At 36.4% G+C, this 21997-nt stretch overlaps 1 protein-coding gene, 1 long non-coding RNA gene and 1 other non-coding gene across 5 annotated transcripts in view; 2 read left to right on the top strand and 1 right to left on the bottom strand.

Moving 5' to 3' along the window:
- The window catches only part of LOC147482611 (pyruvate kinase 1, cytosolic-like), a 28146-nt gene that overhangs the window by 2148 nt on the left and 4001 nt on the right, over window positions 1-21997 (top strand). Inside the window, exons 2-8 of one of the 3 annotated variants that reach the window (XM_086576942.1) lie at window positions 930-1037; window positions 1117-1213; window positions 1339-1436; window positions 2722-2877; window positions 21001-21078; window positions 21379-21510; window positions 21892-21972. In XM_086576942.1, the coding sequence (XP_086433068.1) occupies window positions 969-1037; window positions 1117-1213; window positions 1339-1436; window positions 2722-2877; window positions 21001-21078; window positions 21379-21510; window positions 21892-21972 (711 nt within the window). In that variant the 5' untranslated portion in view covers window positions 930-968. Of the gene's footprint in view, window positions 1-929; window positions 1038-1116; window positions 1214-1338; window positions 1437-2721; window positions 2878-21000; window positions 21079-21378; window positions 21511-21891; window positions 21973-21997 lie in introns of those variants that run through there. The other 2 variants (XM_086576943.1, XM_086576944.1) reach the window with 2 other exon arrangements.
- TRNAR-UCU (transfer RNA arginine (anticodon UCU)) lies at window positions 397-469 on the bottom strand. Its single transcript has one exon. It is a non-coding gene; the product is annotated as a tRNA-Arg (tRNA).
- Window positions 6329-8579, top strand: LOC147482614 (uncharacterized). The gene is made up of 3 exons (XR_015204273.1): window positions 6329-6815; window positions 7232-7915; window positions 8030-8579. It is a non-coding gene; the product is annotated as an uncharacterized LOC147482614 (long non-coding RNA).

A 21997-nucleotide genomic window follows, 5' to 3' on the forward strand; every position in this document is an offset into this window, starting at 1 on the left:
TTGTGAACATACATGATACATGGTACGAAACCACTGAAAATAGACCGGCTAGAATCATAAAATCTTAATCCGCTTCAATCATTGGCAATTTGGCATAGCGTAGCACTATTGCTGCAAGTCCTGCAACTCGTCCCTTGTCAGAGGGAAGGTGAGTGTTGGAATAACTCATGGGCCTGAACAAAACATGGCTAATTCCAATGGCAACAACCAACCAGTTAAATCTGGTTTGCATTGTAACCCGAAGATGCGAAGCGCATATTACGTGTCACTTCGGATCACCATCAGAACAGACACTACGAAGCTATGGTGTTAATGATTGGGCTGAATCTTTCCTTCAACAAGAGGCGCCCAACAGTAAGAAAAAAAACGAGAAAAAAACTAGAAGGGTTGATCAAACACGCCCGGTGGGACTCGAACCCACAATCGCCTGATTAGAAGTCAGACGCCTTATCCATTAGGCCACGGGCGCTGCTTTGAATGCTTTGGAAACTTGTCAAATATAATATAATAATAGTTTGCTTTCCTTATAAGATGGCAATTTAGAATAGACCTTAAGATCATCCACATCATTTAATCACTTCCCAGTTAAGCTTCCGAAGTAGACTTCTATAGCACTTCATCTCCAAATCGGAGGTGACCAATCTGGCCAATAAGACATTTTTCGATGGAGTGTCGACTAACATATATAAATAAGATTTGATACATACACTTTATCGAGATCAAATAAATACATCTACTCTAATCATTTGATTCCCCACTTATACTCTAATCTACTATATGCCATCTGTGACCTGTATATTAAAATTGTCCTTTAACGCGTAGCATTTGTGCAACACCTGTCGTGGTCGGTATTTCATATTTTGTCTCTGACGAATACATAATACTTGCTTATCAAGATTTATTAATTTTTTTAAAAAAAAACACAAAAGAAAGAAAGAAAAAGAAGAAGAAGATCAAAAAAAACAAAAATGCATGGAACTCACCTTTTTCTGGAAGACCCAATTCGCATGGCTTCGATCCTGGAACCATCAAAACCAGTAAGCCTTTACTTTACTGTTCTTTTATCATATCGCTCACTATTTAGTATTTACAACACTGTTCACTAATTATTTGTAGAGTTTCTTTCCATCAATGACAAAGATTGTCGGGACACTTGGTCCGAGATCAAGATCAGTTGAAGTCATTTCTGATTGTCTCAAAGCTGGAATGTCTGGTATATATGCTTTATTTTATTTCTCTCATCTCATTTAATTTATTATTAGTTTATTACAGTCATGTGATTCTGATGTTTTGGTGTTGTTGTGATTTGCTTTTGTGGTGTGCGTGGGATATATATAGTTGCGCGATTTGATTTTTCGTGGGGAGATAATGAGTATCATCAACAGACTTTGACTAATTTGAAGCTGGCTATTAAGAGTACTCAGAAGCTATGTGCTGTAAGTAGTTTAATTCTCTTTTAGTTGATCAATTATTTTCGGCATTATTTATATGAAATGATCAATTGTGTACTAATTGAAAGGGGATCGAGTTCAACCAACCATAGTCTAAAAGTTAAACAAATGAATATGATGAACTAGAATGATATTGGATCTTGAACTAGTAAGCTGTTTAGTTGCAACGTATGTACACGATGGCCATCCATCCTTCACCCCTTTTCCCTATTTTTTTAGCTATCATGTTTTGTTCCTCAACTTAAAGTACATTGTGGTTCGGTTTTCTGTGTAACAAAAGATCTACCATTCTTATCAGTGTTAATTTATGATGGTCGAGGTGTTAATATTTAGCAAAAGAGTAGTCTTAATTATTAACAAAAGAATGCACAAAAGTAAGTGATCCTATTTGCACTATGGCCTTGGATCTTGAACCAGTAAGTTGTTCAGTTACAATGTAAGGGCATCACCAATGCAGGCCCTCAAAATAGAGGGCCACATCACCATTTTAAAGGTTAGGTTGAAGGAGAGACTGGGTATGAAGGACCTCTAAATCATGGGTTCTCCAACGCAACCTTTATAATCAAAATTAAAATCCAAAGGTAATGAACAATCTGGTTTTCAATGGACTAGTGGCAAAGTTTGTGACCAGAATAATCTCGAGGGTGGGCACGGTGTGGGTTCGACTCTTAGCAAGAACATTTTTTTTATTTCTACAATTCCAGCCTTTTGTAACTCAAAACAGTTTAAAATTGAGAAGTTACCCATTCCAGGAACACCTTCTACCAACTATGCTGGGTTTTCACCCATTGAAATGTTTTCAGACGTATTTCTCTTTAAGTCGCGAAACGGACCGGGCCCTCAATAAATGTGATAGAAATAGAGACACTTTTAAAGGATGATAACTGTAGAGGGCCATATAGGGCTTGCATTGGAAGCCCATTTTCGTATTGTTCCTTTAAATTTGAAGATAGAGGGCCATATAGAGGTCCCATTGGTGATACCCTAAGTATTTTAATGGTATCCATCCTCTACCTCTTTTTCTCATATTAAACTTATGGTGGTTCATTTCGCAACTTGGTGTACACTGTGAATTGGTTTCTCGGAGAGTGCAAAAATATATATATAACAAGAGATACTTATTTAAAATTGAAAGAAGATGAAAGCTAACATTGTACCATTCTTTTCGTCGTTGTTAATTTATAATGGTCAAGGTTTACTGGAAACACATTTATTTGCTATTATGAAAATATTGCATCTTTTTATACTATCTGTTTTTGCACTTGTTCAGGTTATGCTTGATACAGTCGGCCCAGAGTTGCAGGTTGTCAATAAAACCGAGCAGTCTATTTCTCTTGAGGCTGATTCTTTTGTCGTTCTAACCCCAAACCAAGATCAAGAAGCCACTTCAAAGCTATTGCCGATCAATTTCCATGGGCTGCCAAAGGTGAGCAACAATATAGTTTTCATCGTATAGTAGTTTTGCATGTACAAGGGACTAAACAGTTTATCTTGTGTCTCTCCAAAGAGTTTTAAACTTTTAACGGGGGGGATGCCAAGACAACATTCTTCATAGACACCACCCCATTATACCTTTCCAGACATATGCCCAACTTGAATGCATAATGGATTATATTCCAATTAGTGCTTCCTTTTGAGAAGATATCTGTTAGGAAATAATTATCCATTGATCATTAACATGCTAATCTATTATTGATTATTAAGAAATTAAAAGAAAAATGCCTTCAAAGTCGGAATTGGAGATTGACAATAAAGAAAAGGGTGAACTAGTGTTACCCCCACTAGATGGGCCAATTAGGATTTCCCCCTCACTAGATGGGAAATTAGGGTCTCCCCCCTAAACACATGGTCAATTGGGTTTGACCATTAACTTTCAAGTCAAACAACTGAAAATGATATAAATGCTCTCATTATTTTCAAAAAGAAAATGTTTAATTTTAATTAGGTGGGGGCATTTGTGTCATTTTCAGTTGTTTGACTTGAAAGTTAACGGTCAAACCAAGTTGACTGTGTGTTTAGGGGGGTGTGTAATACTAGTTAACCCTAAAGAAAAACTTTCCAAAGCTGAATCCAAAATACTTAGTCTTCAGCCTTCTAGTAGTATTTACCACACAACACACCAAAAAACACTTTTGCTTTTCTCATACTTTTAGTTCTACTTTTTCTGGAAAAATTAATGGTCTCTTTCACCAAAAAACCATTCTCTTATATAGAGAAACTTTGAGAATACGTAAGTGTGTGTAGTGAGATCCACTTAGGATTCCAAGTCTTATCTAAAAGAGGACAAGTTCTTGTTATACAAGTACTTGTACTTATATATTAAAACACTTTTAATATATATCTCTTTAATACAGAAAGTGCCCATTAACAAATCCATATTTACAATATGGCCCATGGAACTATCAAGAAAGTCTTTTCCTACTATTATTTAAATCTAAGTCCCTCCACCTCACTTGTATTTACAATTAGACCATTGAGAATATGTTCTTCACTGTCGCACTCACACCTATGTCTAATTGACCCAATATGACATTCAACATTAATTAATTGAGCATTAAAAAACTGCTTCTTATACCGGCCGGGTTTGAGCTCAATTAGTTATGTCACAATTTTCTAATACATTACTCCGTAGAGTGGTAGATATTTTATTAGAATTTGTGATTCAAGACATCCTACATTCATTTCCCAAACATTAAGTCTAGTCTATGAATAGATATTACTTTTTAACGTCTCAAATTAATAAATTTGATACACAATGAATTTTCACAATTCCTCAAATCTAGGGATTAATTGGTAGAGTGAGATTTGCAGATTAACCTTAACAGCGAAATTATAGTGTGTTCTCACTTTGATTCCGTCAGTGTCAGTTATGTGACTATACCAATATACAAACTTAGAGTCATACTCAAATAATAAATATATCATCATCCTATCATATAAAAATTATGTATATTACAGTCGTATAAGTGAAGTATCTGACTTTACCCCTAAGTGTAAGCATTCTAGGTAAATAGATACAATCAAATCTCTCGCACATGGCTCTTCATATACTTGATTGTTCTAATTCTATTATCTATGGAACTTATGGTTTTATCATATGATATTAGTTCACCTATGTGCATAATAATAAGATTCGTGTATTTAATCATCATGTATAAATAATAAATGTTCATTGGCTTTGTAAAGGTCAAATATCCCAACAATCTCTCACTGGCCTTCAAAGCCATTTAACAACTATTCTAAGACCCATATTATCTATATAAAGGTCTGCATAATCATATACCAATATTTAGTGTTTGGTCTTTGTTTTGGCAATAACCTGTTTCAATACAACGAGAGCAAATGATAAAGAATGCACTAAGAAACAGAGAAAATTGATGTTGGGGGAGATGAAACTGAACCAAGATAATGGCTGTCTACGTACCCAAGATCTATTATCTAGGGATTAAGTTTCAACGTAGTTCACATTATGAGAACAAATAGTTTTTATATGAATGAAGAGATTGAGTCCTACGAGGACTGTGTTTGTTTGTGTCAAAAGAATTCTTATCTCTTTGAACCTCTATCCTTATATTCTACAATAATAAACCTGGACATATTCATAAATAGACCAGTTATTGGGTGTAGCTAGGATTAAGCCCTTGGGCTGGATTTGTGGGCTTAATGAACCACAAAGTGGGGGTCTATATATCGCCCTCTCTTTGATGGATGGGCAAAGCCTATGTAGCAAAGAAGTTAATATTGAAAAAAGAATGGAAGAACATCGATTTAAAAGAAAAAAATAATAATAAATAAATAAAATAGAAAAAAAAATGTTACCAAGTACTGGCGTGCGGAATTTCATTGTCAATGGCGACAATAGGCGATGACAGTAGGCGAAAATTATTGGCGACAAAAGACGAAAATTATTGGCGGAAATTATTAGTGGAAATAATTAGTGAAATTTTTTGGCGGAGGTTTATTGGCGAAAATAATTGACGAAAATTAGTGGCGAAAATTATTGGCGAAAATAATTGACGAAAATTAGTGGCGAAAATTATTGGCCACTAATTTTCGTTGCCCTTTACCTTTTTAATAGTTTTATAGCTTTACCCCCCCAGAACTTAAAGCCAATTAGTTTTATCCCCCCAGTTCTTTCATCTAGAGGTTTACCCCCAAAACCACAACACATCTAAGTCAACTGAGTTTGACCGTAATGTTTTTGATCAAGACAAATGAAAAGACTCTAATGCCTTTTTCTAGGTATAATTACATAAATACCTTGTGACTTTGGCGAAGACAAAATTGGAATTAAAATTATCTATGACGTGTCATGATCTTGTGAACTCTATCCGACGGCCATATACCATCACTGTAGCATTATATTCTCCAAGTCATACACCACTACCACATAAAAAGACTTTATTGTCCTTTCACGGTTGGTTTTTTCCTAGCATACATGTAGTTTTTAACAACTGTGAGGTTAATTAGGTAATTTCATAATATTAAGGGTGTGGATGTCATTTGATAAGGATTGGTGATAGCCGTCGGATAGAGTTCACAAGATCATGACATGTGTCCTAGATGATTTGAATTCCAATTTTGTATTTGCCAAAGTCATAGGGTATTTATGTAATTATACCTAGAAAAGGGCATTAGAGTCTTTTCATTTGTCTTGACCAAAAACATCACGGTCAAACTCAGTTGATTTGGATGTGTTGTGGTTATGGGGGGATAAACCTCTAGATTAAAGAACTAAGGGGAGTAAAGCTAATTGGCCTAAGTTCTTTGGGGGGGGGGGGTGTAAACCTCTAGATGAAAGAACTGGGGGGATGCATTGACCAAAAAGATAACAGTTGACTTGGATGTGGTGTGATCTTGGGGGGGTAAACCTCTAGATGAAAGAGGGGGGGTGGGGTAAAAAGTCGCCCAAGTTAGAGGGGTAAAGCTAGAAAACTGATGAAGTAAAAATGCTTGGCCGGTATTAAGCACATGGAATTTGGCCGGCTTAATAGGATGTAAGTATTGATAATGGATAGGACCGGCTAAAAGTCTTGGGAATAGAATTTGTTTTAGTACTTGGTTATTGAGCTGGTCGTAGATAGATATTACCAAGATGACAAAAAAATAGGCCATGTGAATACGTAGGGCCGACCTTATCTATTTTGGTGTTGTTTTTGGTTTGAGAAAGAGACAAAACATATTAGACCGTTAGGTTTGAGAAAGGGACAAAACGCACGAGACAAAACTAAACAATCTTACGATTTGACTTTTTGAAAAAGGTGAAGAGCAAACACGGTAGTATAAGGAAACCAATAAAATAAAGTTTCTGAACTTGTTCGATTTTAGAGTAGAATTCCATTGCTCGAGGGAAACAGACTTACAGTCAAGGCCCAAAATATCGATATCGATGAATATATCGGTGTACCCAAAAACCGATATATATCGGATATTTCGGATATATCCATTTTTTTTGTAACAAGTCTAAACTATTTAAAATATCGGAAATATCGGAAATATAATATCGGAAATATCGGATATATATCGGAAATATATTGGAAATATCGGATTTATATTTTAAAATGGTCAAAAAGTCAACCGATATATATCGATTATATCGGAAATATCGATTATATCGGCGATATAAAGTTTCATATCGGAAATTCCGATATATATCGGGAAAAAAAAAATTCTATATTCGGTGGATATATGTCGGAAATATCGATGTCGGTGTACCAAAATACCGATATATATCGGCGATATATCGGATATATCGGCGATATTTTGGTCCATGCTTACAGTTCTAATCCAACTCAAACAAAAGAGTTCATCATTATAAATAACAAGGTACGACACACATGGATAAAACATAGTGAAGGAAAGAAAAAATAACAGGAAAGCGAGATTAAGCAATCTGATTTAACAAATTAAAAGTGAGAATTTGATGCGATAATGGTGAGAATTCAACTTCAACGAAGATGGACTAAGACAAAGGGTACTTTATACATACGAGGTCAACTAAGGAAGACTCCAATAACGGAGATAAAGCAATGTTTTGCATTACAAGAATTCAATGTGGACAGTGTAAAAAGTGTTTTACAAAAAACCAAAGAAGATGAAGTAGTAGAAACATGGCACCAATTATCATATGGGTTGAAATTTTCCTTGGATAATACCGTTACAAGGATCTTAAAATGGTGGCATGTTACACCTGTACAGATGTCAGTTCCGTTTTGGTTAATAGTTTCAAGGATGCAAAAATTACAATTACGGTACAAGCAAAGATCTGGGTGTCAAGAGCTTTACTCAATTGCAAGGCCTCGTGTCACTCCGAAAGACAATTTCATAATGCTCGGTGTGCACTTTAAAAAAAGAAAAGAGAGGTTTAGTGGTCTTCCTGATAGCTACAAGCATTGGGAAGATTATCCGTATCACACGAGAGAAGTGGAACACGACAGGAAGGGACGTTCCAAACAATTTTACTAGTAAGAAACTGTATTGTGTTTACGCATAGGTCGATACTATGTTTGTGTTAGGAAAGGAAGATTTTGTAATAACTTAATTACTGATTATGTTTTTGTTATTGGTTGTATTTGTAGATGAAATTCCGCCGATTGATATTGTAGACATAGATAGCAAAACACAGGATAACTTAAAATTTTACTTCCATGGCAAAATACCATTTGAAGTATTTGACCTAAGTTTCCCATATGATATTGTGGACTTCTTATGTGAGGTAGAGAAAGAGGTGGAAAAAGAGGATGAGAGTGAAGGGCAAAAGAGTGAAGAAGAAAGTGTTGAAGGAGAGGATGAAGTTGAGAGTTGTAAAGTGGTAGGAAAGAAAAATAGTAAAAGAGGTGTGGAGAAAAAGCGAACTATAGAATTTGAAGTTATGAGTGGACAATTAATTAGACAAAATAAAATCAAATATCAAAACAATATTATAAGGAATAATCGAATAATCGTAGAAGATGAAGATAGTAATAGTGATAAAGAGGAAGAAGGGAATACTTTAAAAAAGAGGAGAGCATTAAAAAGAAAAGATTATGAGTTACCGTTGAAAGACGACGGTGAAACTTACAAATTTTTATAAGATGGTTATGGGAGAGAAGATAGCGTAAAAGAAAAGGAGAAAACTGTGGCTAAAAATTTAGAGAAGAAAGACAATACTGTATAGGTTGGATTTGACATTTTAGCATTGAAGGAAAATCACAAAACTCAAGGTGAATCCAACAATTTAATCCATGTGACAACTAGCATGCAACGAGAGAAAATGAACGAGGTAAATTATGTTTCTATTTGTTTATTATTTATCTGTAACATGTGTCTTAAGGTTACGTTAATATTTCAGGTAGTGAGAATAATGGAAGAATTAAATTAGATGGAAGAACAGGAGTAGAACGCCGCTGTAAGGACCGAAGAATTAGAAGATTTGAAATCCGGGGTGAAAACTCAAGAAGAAAAAAACGAAAAGATGACTGCAAAAGTGTTGGGGTTAGAAAAAGAATTAAGTGCTGCTAAGAAAGAGAATGTGGAAAACAAGAAATTGTTAACACAAGCTACTCTAGAGATAGGAAATAAGGAGATGGAAAGGATGCAAGCAGTTATGCAAAAGGCAGATGTTTTAGAAGCGAATGAAGAGAGAAAGTAAGCCTATAATAAATTATATCTAATGTATATAGAGATTGTTAAAGTTGCTCCGAAAGGTGTGCCTTTTCCAGAGGGAACTTAAGAGACTGTTGATTTTGAAATAAATGTAGTAAAAATACTACCAACCTTGAATGAACATGCATCGTTGGCAATAATTTGATAATAATACATCATCTTGCTTTTGATCTTGCGTTCTTTGTTGCATGTCGAGACGTAGTATGGATAGAAAAATATGATAGCGATATAATGAGGGGAAAGCAGACGCCCCCAATATAAAATCCATTAGAGAAAGTGTGCTTGAAAGGCAAAGGGGCCATGATCATCCTCAATGAACCTAGCTATTCAGGTGTCAAAATATTTGTACCGAACGTGAGGCAAGACCTGACAACTGTTGGAGTTTTCACAGGTGCAAGGTCGTTACCCATGCACTGTGACCAAACTAAAAGACAACGTCGTTGCCTTAGTAGTGGAATTTGCACGGATATTGTAATTTGGGAGTATTGCAATAATTGTACCGAGCAAGAATAACCATCTTATTGATTTGGATTTTCTTCAAGTAGGCATGAATGCGACTTACTTGGACCGAAGAAGGCATAATATGGACGGCCTCTCTAGAATTAACGTTAATGAATGGCATTGTTGAAAAGAAGAGTACAGAAGAATAGAGTAATGTAAAATGACAAACAAACATATGAGAATGGAATTTGAATGCCTTTATTGATGGATAAAATAAAACGAACTACATAGAAAGATAGATTTGTGATTGATGGAGTAAATGTAAAAGTGCAAAAGATTTCATAACGGTAAAACTTGCGAAGGTGGTAAACATTCCATGGCTTCTCTATCATTCTTTCAAAAATAGTACGGAGGAAATATGACCCCGTAGATGCTAGACGATCTATGATGTAGAGTCCTTGCCAATTTTCTCCAAACTTTCTTGATTCTATAAGCTTTGGGTTTCTACAGAGAATCCAGTCCTCAGGAGCAAAAGACTTAGGACGGATTTTCTTGTCGTAGTTCCGTTTCGTATCAGCTTGATACTTAATAAGCTGTTGTAGTCCCTCAGAGCGAACCTCATCAATAGGAGCTTTTGGCATGGCTCACACCTTTCAGATAGGTGTTTTGCATCCTTTTGCATCTCTGGCCACCAATATCCCTGTGTCATAGCCTTATGAGCTAAACTTCGTCCCTTGGAGTGGCTTCCGCATAAGCCAGAGTGAATCTCTTCCAAAACTTGAAGTCCTTCGTGTTTTGATAAGCATCGCAACATAGGGTTTTAGTCAGAGCTTTTGCGATATAATTGCAAACCTCTGTCAGTAGTGCAGATATCACCAAAAATTTCCATGAATCGCATTTGATTCTTTCAGTGAGTTTTGGTTCTGGTGGAAGTGAAGAAACTTGCAAGTATTGGATATAAGGGAGACGCCAATCTTGCTCATCGGAGATCATTACTGGCTCCGATAGTATCATATCAAGAACTTCAGGACTATCATCTACTTCATGTACCAACTCACTATCTGTTTTTGGAGCGAACACAGGAGGTACCAGTGTTATCAGACCCGGCCCGGCGGTTTAACCCGGTGAATCGGCGACCCAGTCACCAAACCCAGTTGGGTCACATAGTAGATCGTTTAAGTAGTTGATCCAGGCCAAACCCGGTTAACTCGTCCGGTTTTCTTGTAAACTGTTTTAACCCGGACGGTTTAGTCCGAGCCACTGGTCCATAACTAACTTTAGAAATTATAAAATTTTAATTTGTTGGTACTAAGACTCGAACCTTGGGTGACTATTAAACAATCTAGGATCTTTACCATTACACCACAACAGCTTTTCTTGCTAGTTATTAACTATATAAGAAATATAAATAACATCTAATAGTAAACTAGTAAAGAAATATTTTAATTTTGAAAAACATAACTTGTATAGACTCGAACCTTGGTTTATTGGAATATGAAATGTCTTTAAGACCACCTGGGCCACTAATAAAGTTGTGAGAATGTATGTACTAAGTGAATTATATAATATTTTCAACTTAAGTATTGACCATTTGGTTGAACCCGGTGACCATTTGGTCGAACCGGTGACCCGATGACCAGTTCTTTTTTGTCGGTCGATCTGGTCCGATAACTATAACTATGGGAGGTACAAATGGATCCATGGACTCTAATGGAAGATCCAAAGTACGGTCATGTTGTGAATTTTCCATCTCCCTTTTCCGCTTTCGAGTCATGATTAGTGCGATTATACGTGGGTCATATTTCGCTATTGCGTACAAGCAAAAAAGGTAATTGCTTTCATTTACATACAAGTCATGCAACTCTTTTTCGGTAAAGGCAATGTTTGGCTCTTTCTGGAACTCCACAGTGATGTGTCTTGACTCTTTGTTTCTAATTGCGGCGGAGAGATAAGCCAACGAATTTGGCAGCCTCATATTCGGCTTCGTTATTTAAAGCGGCGAAGCCAAGTCGAATAGATTTCTCAATCTTCTCTCCATCGGGTTTAACAAAAATGCATCCAATTCCAGACCCAGAATTATTATGGGAGCCATCTGAGTAAACAATCCATAGGTCAATGGTATTAGGAATTGTGTTTTCAAGTTGGTCTTCGTCGCCCCCAGTTATTGGCGGCAGAATGTCTTCTATAGATTCTTCTTGGTGCAAGAAATCGTCAATAGGAGAATCATCAATCGGAAAATCAGCTATCAAAGAAGCCAGAGCATGTCCTTTTTTAGCAGTACGACTTTCAAAAACAATGCTATATGCACTAAGATAACTTTCCCATTGGGCTAATCTGCTTGATTCCCGCGTTACGAAAGATTTTGCGTAAAGGGATAATCGATTATAAATTCGACCAACCTCCCCGAAGTATGGTTTCAATCGGGCGGCGGCATGAACCAATGCAAGTGCAATTTTTCCATTTTGAATAACGAGACTTCGACTCGGTTAAAGTCTTATCGATAAAAAGGCGGGTCTACCATCATCAATGAAAAGAATAGCATTAACGGCTTGAGTTGTAGGCTGCTAGGTATATGCGATAGGTTGACGTTGAAGGACTTGTCAATATAAGAGGGGCCCGACTAAGTATTTCTTGGTTGTTGCAATGCCGTCTCGCGAATCAAGCGTTCCAAGTTGCCCACCCTTTTTAAAGTCCGGAAGAAGGGATGACAACGATCGGAATATTTAGAAATAAATCTATGAAGAGCGAAATGCAAACCCGACTAGTAAGTTGTTGAATTTCCTTCTTATTTTTGGTGATGACATATCAATAATGGCGTGTATCGATCGGGATTAGCCCTCAATACCTCTACGAGTCTTGAGGTATCCCGAAAATTTTCGGAAGAGGCCAAAAAGAACATTTGGCGGGATTGAAGTCTCATGTTATACTTGTTAAGCCTATCAAAACAAGTTGAAGATCGGAAAGATGATCACCAAAAGTTTCGATTTAACGACTATATCATCGATATAAGTTCTCAATTATTTTTTCAGATTCGGAAAAATTGTATTGACAAGCTTTTGGTAGGACCGGCATTTTCAGACCAAAAGGTATAGCGATTAGCGAAAATGCCTTGGTCGGTGATGAAGCGGTGAACTCTTGGTCATCCACATTCAAAGATATCCGGTAGTACCACGAAAAAGCATCCATGAAAGATACTGGCGTTGGAAGCCCGAAGTGGCCACACCACCGGAAATTCGTGGCAATGGATACGGATGAATCGGACAAGCTTCGTTAAGGTTTGTAAAGTCAATACAAATTCTGATTTGTTCGTTTTTTTCAAGATCGCGCGGCGACATTAGCAAGCCATTTTGGGTAAGTAACTTCGTCGGATAAAGTTAACCCAAGTAGCTTATCAATCTCCTCCTTAATTTTTGAAGCCCGATCGGGTGCCATTCTTCTTGGTTTTTAACCGGCCCGAAACTTGGATCAATGTCAAGTTTATGACAGGCAACAGAAGGGTTTATACCTGGCATTTCCTCAATTTTCCAAGCGAAAATATGCTTATTCCGCTGTAAAAGGGAAACCAATTTTTTTTGCTCTTCACTCGAAAGTTCGGTAGAAATAAAAGTGGTTTCTTCTGTTGAATCTCCTACTTGATCCACTGTAGGCGGCCCTTTCACATGAACCTCAATATTATAGATGGAGGGCACGCCGCTTGGTATGGGCGGGGCACTTGCAAGGATTGTATTACCATAAACTTCAGATTTTTTATAGTCATCCATTGCTTTGTCATGGCAGGCATGGGTAGATACCTAGTCACTACGAACCTTGCAAATATGCCCAAAGAATGGGAATTTGACACACTGATGAAATGTGGAGACTACAACACCCATGGAATGTATCCAATCTCTGCCCAAAATTGCGTTATAGTGGGAACGACAGTCCATCAATAAGAAATCGAGTTCAACTTCTTTGTTCATTAATTTGATTGGTAAGGTGATTCTTCCAACCGCTGAAGATGTTGTCCCGTCAAAACCGATGATAGGATTCTCTTGGCGATGATCATACCCCTCGAAGTTGCATCCGAGAATAACATCCAGAAAAAATGACGCTGGAAGTGGCCCCGTGGTCGATCATTACCCGTTGAACACGAGAAGTACCTATAGACACGCGAATTACGACCGTGTCATAGTGTGGTGATATACACCAAGGAGATCATCATCGGTGAATCGGGGGGCTCTTCTTCGAAGTTTGGTGGCCCGGATTCCTTTGACAAAATCGACTTTGTTGACACGGTTAAACTCACCAACATAATTAACTTTCAAACGCTTTTGATTTTTACTCTGACTTTTGGAAAGAGACTCAACATGAGAATGAAAAACATTAATGACATGCTCATAAGTTAAAGTATTACTGTTGTTGAGTTTTTAGTAAGATATTCGTTTAAAAGTCCTTTCTCCACTAATTTCTAAATCTGACCTCGGAGAGAGCGACAAAGTTCTGTCTCATGGCCATAGTCATTATGGAATTTACACTGCAAGGATTTGTCCCTTGTACTTTTGGTATCTTCTAAAAGCGGATAAGGCAGGGAAAGAAGATTTTCACTTTTCAACTTCTCATATATAATAGAGTACTTGGCATTGAGCGGAGTTAGCTTTAGCTCAGGTAGAGTCTTTCCATCACGGTTGAAATTGACTTATTTCTGATTGTCATTCTTTCCATCGTTATGTTGTTGATCTGACTGTCCTTGTGTTGGCTTAGAATTCTTCTTTGTCGAGGAAAAATTTTACTCGAATATCAAATCTCTTCTTTGCTTTTCGCCCGATATGTTATCCTCGATACGGATGTGTTGTTCAACCCTAACATACAAATTGTACCGAGTTTTAGGGACATCTTTAAGTAGAAAATGGTAAAGATCCTTACAATGAAATTCGAACTTCTGTCTTTTTCATAATATAATGCTTCTTTAAAGGCGAAAAGAAGCATCCCATCAGAAACTTCTAGAATATCTGTTGTTGCCTTTCGGAACCTAGTAACAAAAGTACGTAACTTTTTGTCACGTTGTTGCTTGATGTTCAGAAGTGAGTCGACATCTTTTGGCGTCTTGCAATTGTGGCGGAAACGATTAACAAATTAATTTTTCTAGTTCATTGTATTGGTGAATTGATCTTGAAGGCAACTCACTAAACCAACGTAATATTTCTCCCATTAGAGTTGATGGAAAGAGTTTACACATGAGCGGATCATCTCCACCCCATAACACCAACTTATTTTTGAATGATAGAATATGCAAGCCAGGATCTCCTTCCGACTCATTATAAAGTTCAAAATCGGGTTGTTTGAAGTCGGGATGGTGGTAAGTTTCACGAATGTCGGTTTAAAACTTATCAAGCACGCCATCGTTGGATCAAGTTTTTATTCGACATCCCTCGACTCTCTATCGTTAAGTTCTTTTGTAATCAACTCTTTTCAATTTGTTATTACGTTAGAGTTAAAGTATTGGCTCGAATAATTTTTCCTCGGTCGTGCCTATATATGGAGAATGATACTTTCCATTGTCTCTTATTGGAGTTAGAGATCTTTTTGATGACGCACAATCGGCTCAAGCCGGTGATTGTCTTTTCTATCCCTCAGAACAGCTTTGTCTAGGGCGGTAGTCACCCTTGGCAGGGTGGTCGGTATAATTATACCGCTTCTCCATGTTTTGTTGCTCTTGTCTGGGATGCCCGCCTTCCCAGTCATGTCGGACATATCTCGGATGACGGTCTTCCCTGAAATTGCTTCTCAGAGATAAATCTTCCCTTTGAGATCGGACATGTCTAGGGTAGTAGTTATCCCTGCCAATCTAATTCTCCCTATAAGTACGGGTAATAGGGTTATTACTTTTAAAGCGTGCACTGTTTGACTGTGCTTTAGAAGTAGCACGTTGCTGAAGACGATGAAGTGGATCTTCAAAATGGTCCCATACACTAGAATGGCCTGCGTCCCTGTGTGGTCGCTTTAATATAGTTGAATTGGCAACATCGTCCACCGGCCTTTGCCTCTTTGCCAGTTTCCTTCTCAAGTTCCTATTTAAATTTTTGACTTGTCTTAACTCACGCTCAACCGTATTAGGGGTGTATTGGCTGTTACTATCCCCTTTTTCGTTAGTTGGTGTGAGAGTAATGTCCACGTCCATATCCATGTCAACTGAAAGATTGACACGGACGGATGGCGGACCACGTGGGGGATTACCGACTTGCAGGTTTTCTTGTTGCAAGACTGGTGGCGGCGGTGCTGCTCCACTAGGAGCAACTCGATTGTTCAACGATTCTTGCATTGGCCGACTTGAATTTCGAGGGTTGCGATTCCTATTGACAAGAGGAATATGTTGACTGTTCGATCTGCTTATTGTGCTTACCATCTTGATTGTTTCACGTGATAATGGATTCTAAAAAACTCACAGACGGCGCCAATTATATTTCGGCAATAACCTGCTTCAACACAACGAGAGCAAATAATAAAAAATGCACTAAGAAACAGAGGAAATTGATGTTGGGGGAGATGAAACTGAATCAAGATAATGGCTGCCTACGTACCCAAGATATATTATCTAGGGATCAAGTTTCAACGTAGTTCACATTATGAGAACAAATAGTTTTTATATGAATGAAGAGATTGAGTCCTACGAGGACTATGTTTGTTTGTGTCAAAAGAATTCTTATCTCTTTGAACCTCTATCCTTATATTCTACAATAATGAACCTGAACATATTCATAAATAGACCAGTTATTGGGTGTAGCAAGGATTAAACCCTTGGGCTTAATTGATTTGGGCTAGATTCGTGGGCTTAATGAGCCACAAAGTGGGGGTCTATACAGTATTTATAGGCTATATCATTCATAATGAATAGTATATCATATACATATGAGACCAAAAACTTTGCCATCTTACCTTCAACCTTCTTGTAAAACACAAGGTTCTTCCTCACATTGATCAAAACCAAATGATTTGATTGTTTGATCAAAGTTTACATTCAAACTCATTACATTGTTGGAATAAAATGACTCCATTTCTCATCTCATTAATTCAAGCCATTTACTCAAATCAATGTTAGAAATTGATTCTTTGTAGTTTATAGGCCAGATCTACATCCTTGTCATTTGATATAATATAGAAAGTTTCCCTTAATAATAGGGTTAACTTTTCTGGAGGTCTAATTGTTCTCCCACTATGACGAAGTACTGGAGTAGGTTTAGGTAAACACTAAACTTTACATGGAAGTTTTATCTAAATTATAAGTTAATAATTTTTTAACATAAATAGGAATATCTGTTGACATTGCTAAGGCTTATCTCTAAAAAGATATAGGGAGAGTTTGAATAACTCACCATAGTCCAAACCATATCCAATAAGGTTATGTTCCTTCTTTCTGTAATCTCATTTTGTTGTGGAGTTCTTGGTGTACTTAATTGAAACAAAATCATATTTTGCATTAAGTTACCCTTTTTTTTCCCACATTTATAGGCCTATGTACATCTGTATCTGTATGTACTAACTCCATTAACTATGTGGCTCTTGACCCTTTACTTTAAAAGATATATTAGTTATCTCTCCTTCTAAATAAGTTTATAGGTTGAGGAAAATTATAAAGGGAGTGAACTTAAAATCCTATCTTTCACCCAAGCTATCAATTTTATTCAGATTGATATGACCAAGTCTTAAGTGTTACAAGTTTGTTGGATTATTATAATAAAATATCCTCTTTTGAGGTAAAAACATATGATGAATTACTAACAGCAGTATCATTTATTTCTAGCATAGAAGAAAATAAATAGAGACCATTTTCCAAAATACCAAAGGCAATAATCTTTCTATTTAATCTGATTACAACTTTTGAATCAAACAAAATAGAATATTTTGACTTATAAAGTGCATAAACAGAAACTAAATTCTCCTAATCTCTGGAACATAATAATAGTATTCTAAAACCAACATTTTCATTTCTAATGCTAAATAATAAACTCCTATTGATACTGCAACAACTTTTGCCTCTGCCTCGAGTGTCTGGTACACCTTTCCTTCATTCATCCTTCTTTTCCCTTGAAACTCCTATAACATTTTACAAAAGTGGTCAGTGGCCTCTTATTCCACATAACAGGTGTCATAAGGAAAAACCAACGCTTTGGTTTCAAGAATAAAGGATTGCATACCTTCTTGTTGTTTTTGTTTCATAACCAGATACTCTCTACAGTTCCGCTTCTAATGACCAGGTTTTTCACAATGGGCAATTACCTTTTGCTTTAGCCCCTGAATTCTTCTCCACTCCCCCTTTTGCCCCAAGGGCAAACCTTTTACCCTTTTTCCACTTGCCTTTGCTTTTCGGCTTATGCTTAGAAACACCAACATTTTCTGAGACCATTACACTTGGCTTAACCTTAACTAAGTCTTTAGCCTGTTGCAAATAGTTCATTAACTCTGGCAGTGTCAGATCCATATTGTTCATGTTGTAGTTCAACTTGAACTGATTAAATGAAACTGGCAAAGACTGAAGAATAACATCAACTTGAGAATTGGTGTCTATCAAAGCGCCTAGGATTTCCAACTCATTGACATAGACAATCATTTTAAGGATATGCTTCCTAACTGGAGTCCCATTAGCTATTTTAGTATTCATTAGGTTAGACATTGCAATTTGACGTTTAGTGTGATTTTGTTTGCCAAATATCTCTTGCAAATTGGCCATGATCTCAGTAGCTGTACCAAAATTTTGGTGTTAGTGTTGGAGTAGACATGGATGCCAGGAGATAACACTTGGACATCTCATTGGCCTTTTGCCACTTTTCGTACTCATCTCTCAACCTAGCACTAGCATTGGCTGCTGGTTAAGGGGGGAAGGGGTAGTGAGAACGAATTTGTAACTTTCAGCAGTTATTAATGTTACACTTCCAGTCCACATAATTAGGACGAGTCAACTTGTTCGATTAAAATTTAATTGAGACATATCTGGAACATTTACATATACACAAAAATTATTATAATACATTTAATATTGGTTTTGGGAATTTAATAAACCAATTACCCGCTTATATTATAAAAATACAATACCCTCCATATTGTATCAATAATATAAATATAAGCAATGGAAACCTAATACTTATGAATAATTTCTTATCCGTAGGGTATCAAAATTATTTAACTTAATCAGGCGGGTTCTACTAGACCCATCAATTTTTCATACAAGTAATATGATTTCCATTATCATGTCTTTTGCTACTAAAACGTAATTGCATAACCGTGGGGCTGCAACTATATTTTAGTCAAGTGTACCATCATCATAATTCATTAATGTAACCGTGAGATAATGAATCCGTAAGGGAAAACACTCCCACTAGCCATACATAAATTTTTCTTCTCAAAAATAGACAATAGGCCAAAATATTTTATCATGCAATTAATTTATCCGTAGGGATCATATTAATCACATCTAGCAATGTAATTCTTATCGAATTGATAATAGTGTAGTAAGGGATTCAATTCGTAAATTAAATGCTTTTACCACTTGTTTCTTATAGAGCGAGAGTATTAATCTACAAATATCCAACGTTAACAGTTAATGACAATGACATCTTTCTGCTATCATTTTAACAGGATATGCATCTCATGCCAAAATTAAAGATCTATCATTGATATATTAGTGTATTATGGAAAATCTGAATAGCTTGCATCATATGCAAATAGTTATCTCATAACTATCATGCATGCATATAAGAAAAGGATCTAATTTAGCATGCAAAGTGTGTACTTAAGAAAAAAACACGTCATGTGTCCATGTGTGTTATCATGTATGTTATAGCAATGTGTGTCTTGGAACAAATATGCATATAACAAGAAGTAAACTACTAGATGTGTGTTATCTAATATATGCATATTTAGTACATAGTGTATGTCTCCATGTGTTTAGTCTTTGTGCATCTCATGCAATGAATTAGTACTATACCTTTCCTTCTATGTTTCAGTAGACAAAATAGTCAGCGAACTGTGCACACATCTAAAACAATATAGCTTTTACTTATTGACCCATGTCTGATTGACTTGTTGACCCATGTCACGTCAATCTATGTTCTTCACTGTCACGTCACACCCATGTCTGATTGACTTATTGACCCAATGTGACATTCAACATTAATTGAGCATTAAGAAACTATTTCTTATACTGGCCGGATTTGAGCTCAATTAGTTAAGTCACAATTTCCTAATACATAACTCCACTCCATAGAGTGGTGGATCTTTTATTAGAATTCGTGATTCAAGAAGTTCTGCATTAATTACCCAAAACGTCAAGTCTAGTCTATGAATAGACATTACTTTTTAACGTCTCAAAGTAATAAATTTGAGACACAATGAATTTTCACAATTCCTCAAGTCTAGGGATTAATTGGTAGAGTGAGAGATTTGCATACTAACCTTAATAGCGAATTTATAGTGTGTTCTCACTTTGATCCCCTCAGTGTCAGTCATGTGACTACACCAATATACAAACTTAGAATCATACTCAAATGATAGAGATATTATCATCCTAGCATATAGCAGTTATGTATATTACAGTCGTATAAGTGAAACATCCGACTTCACCCCCTAACTGTGAGCATTCTAGGTAAATAGATACAATCAAATCTCCCGCACATGGCTCTTCATATACTTGATTGTTCTAATTCTATTACTTATGGTTTCAATATATGATATTAGTTCACCCATGTGCATAATAATAAGATCTGTGTATTTAATCATCATGTATAAATAATAAATATTCATTGGCTTTGTAAATGCCAAATATCCCAACAATATCTAGGGACCATGAGCTAATAATAATTCCTTTGCTGAATCAGGCCAAACCAAATGTACACCCTATGATTGCCCGAAGAAACACCGATAGATTGATTGCACAATTAATGTTCATTTGCATATCTTTTAAAGCGTCTTCTACAGTCTACAAGTCTACAGTGACTGTATGAGAATATTCAAGTTCCACAGAATGTCAAAGTTTGTAGTGATTATGTCTTGCACATAAGCTTAAGTGCATATGTGTTTCTTCCTATTCCTAAGTGTTTGGTAGGTTTCTTGTTCTTATGAATTTTCATTGGGGATCTGGTCTCCTGCACATCTAGTCCTTCATTAGCTGTAAAAACTGGGATCGTAAACTACCAATAAATTTCATGATGCTATTAGTTGCTTCAAGCTAGAATTTCTATATGGTGTATCGATGTACAAATAGATGGGGAGAATAGAGAAGTGTGACAATTCACAATTAAAAAGCTCCTGCAGTTCTTAGTTGATTGGATGCTTGAGATTATTCCCTCCTTTTGATGTACAGCAACCAGGGAAGAGAACAACACATTTTCTTATCATAAAATGTTTTTTTATTTACACTTAATTGCTGAATAAGTATATACTCTCTTATATATTTGTTTTGTACACAAGCTGAATGAAAATGAGTGCTCTGCAGGCAGTGAAGAAGGGAGATACCATCTTTATTGGTCAATACCTGTTCACAGGAAGTGAAACTACTTCCGTCTGGCTGGAGGTAAGGCACTATTAGGAGATTTGCCGGTTAATTGGTCATATGCTTGGTTTTTTAAGCTCAGGATGTCTGGTAGACTTGACTGAGATAGGAGTATTGTGAAATTGGTTACATACTTTTGTAGGAATGACATCAGATTATTTGTCATGTTTCCTTTTGATCCTTTTCCGATTTTAGGAAGATGATTTGTCCTACTAATGATTTATAATGTTTCAAGAAATCGTGTGCTAGTACCAGATGAATAATTTTATGTCATACGCTTTGCCATAAGCTTTAGGTTTAAATCCACAAATATTACTGCAGGTATCTGAGGTGAAGGAGGAGGATGTGGTTTGTGTGATAAAGAATTCTGCTACTCTGGCTGGATCATTGTTCACCTTGCACGTTGCTCAAATTCGTATTGAACTACCTACCCTCACTGACAAGGATAAAGAAGTAAGTGTTGAGTTGCATGTAAATCTTCTCATCTATAGAGATGAGCCAGTAATTGATGTGAAAGAACAGAAACATTTGTGCCTTCTGAGAAAACCAATATATTTAACATGGTAAAACTAATAGGTTTGGAACAAAAGCTAATTGGAGCTTTAGATCATAAACTTGTTCCCACCAATGAAAAGATGAAAAAAATCTTAATCTTGTTCCCTCCTCTGAATTCTGAGGAATATCTCATTATGTGCTGTCTCTAGTGACAATTATACACATTCTACAATCACTTGAGCTGTTTTTAAGGTTCAATGCTCATATAATGTGCTCGGCAGTAAGTTATATTTGCTTTTTCCTAGTACCTTTAGGTTGTTTATGTTATGTGTATTTCAGGTATTAAGTACATGGGGCATTAGGAATAAGATTGATTTCCTCTCTTTATCTTATACCAGGCATGCAGAGGATGTTCGCCATGTAAGTAATTCACCGATGGGTTTCT

The sequence above is a fragment of the Coptis chinensis genome, chromosome 8 (assembly GCF_015680905.1).
Source record: "Coptis chinensis isolate HL-2020 chromosome 8, ASM1568090v1, whole genome shotgun sequence".
Taxonomy (NCBI): Eukaryota; Viridiplantae; Streptophyta; class Magnoliopsida; order Ranunculales; family Ranunculaceae; genus Coptis; species Coptis chinensis.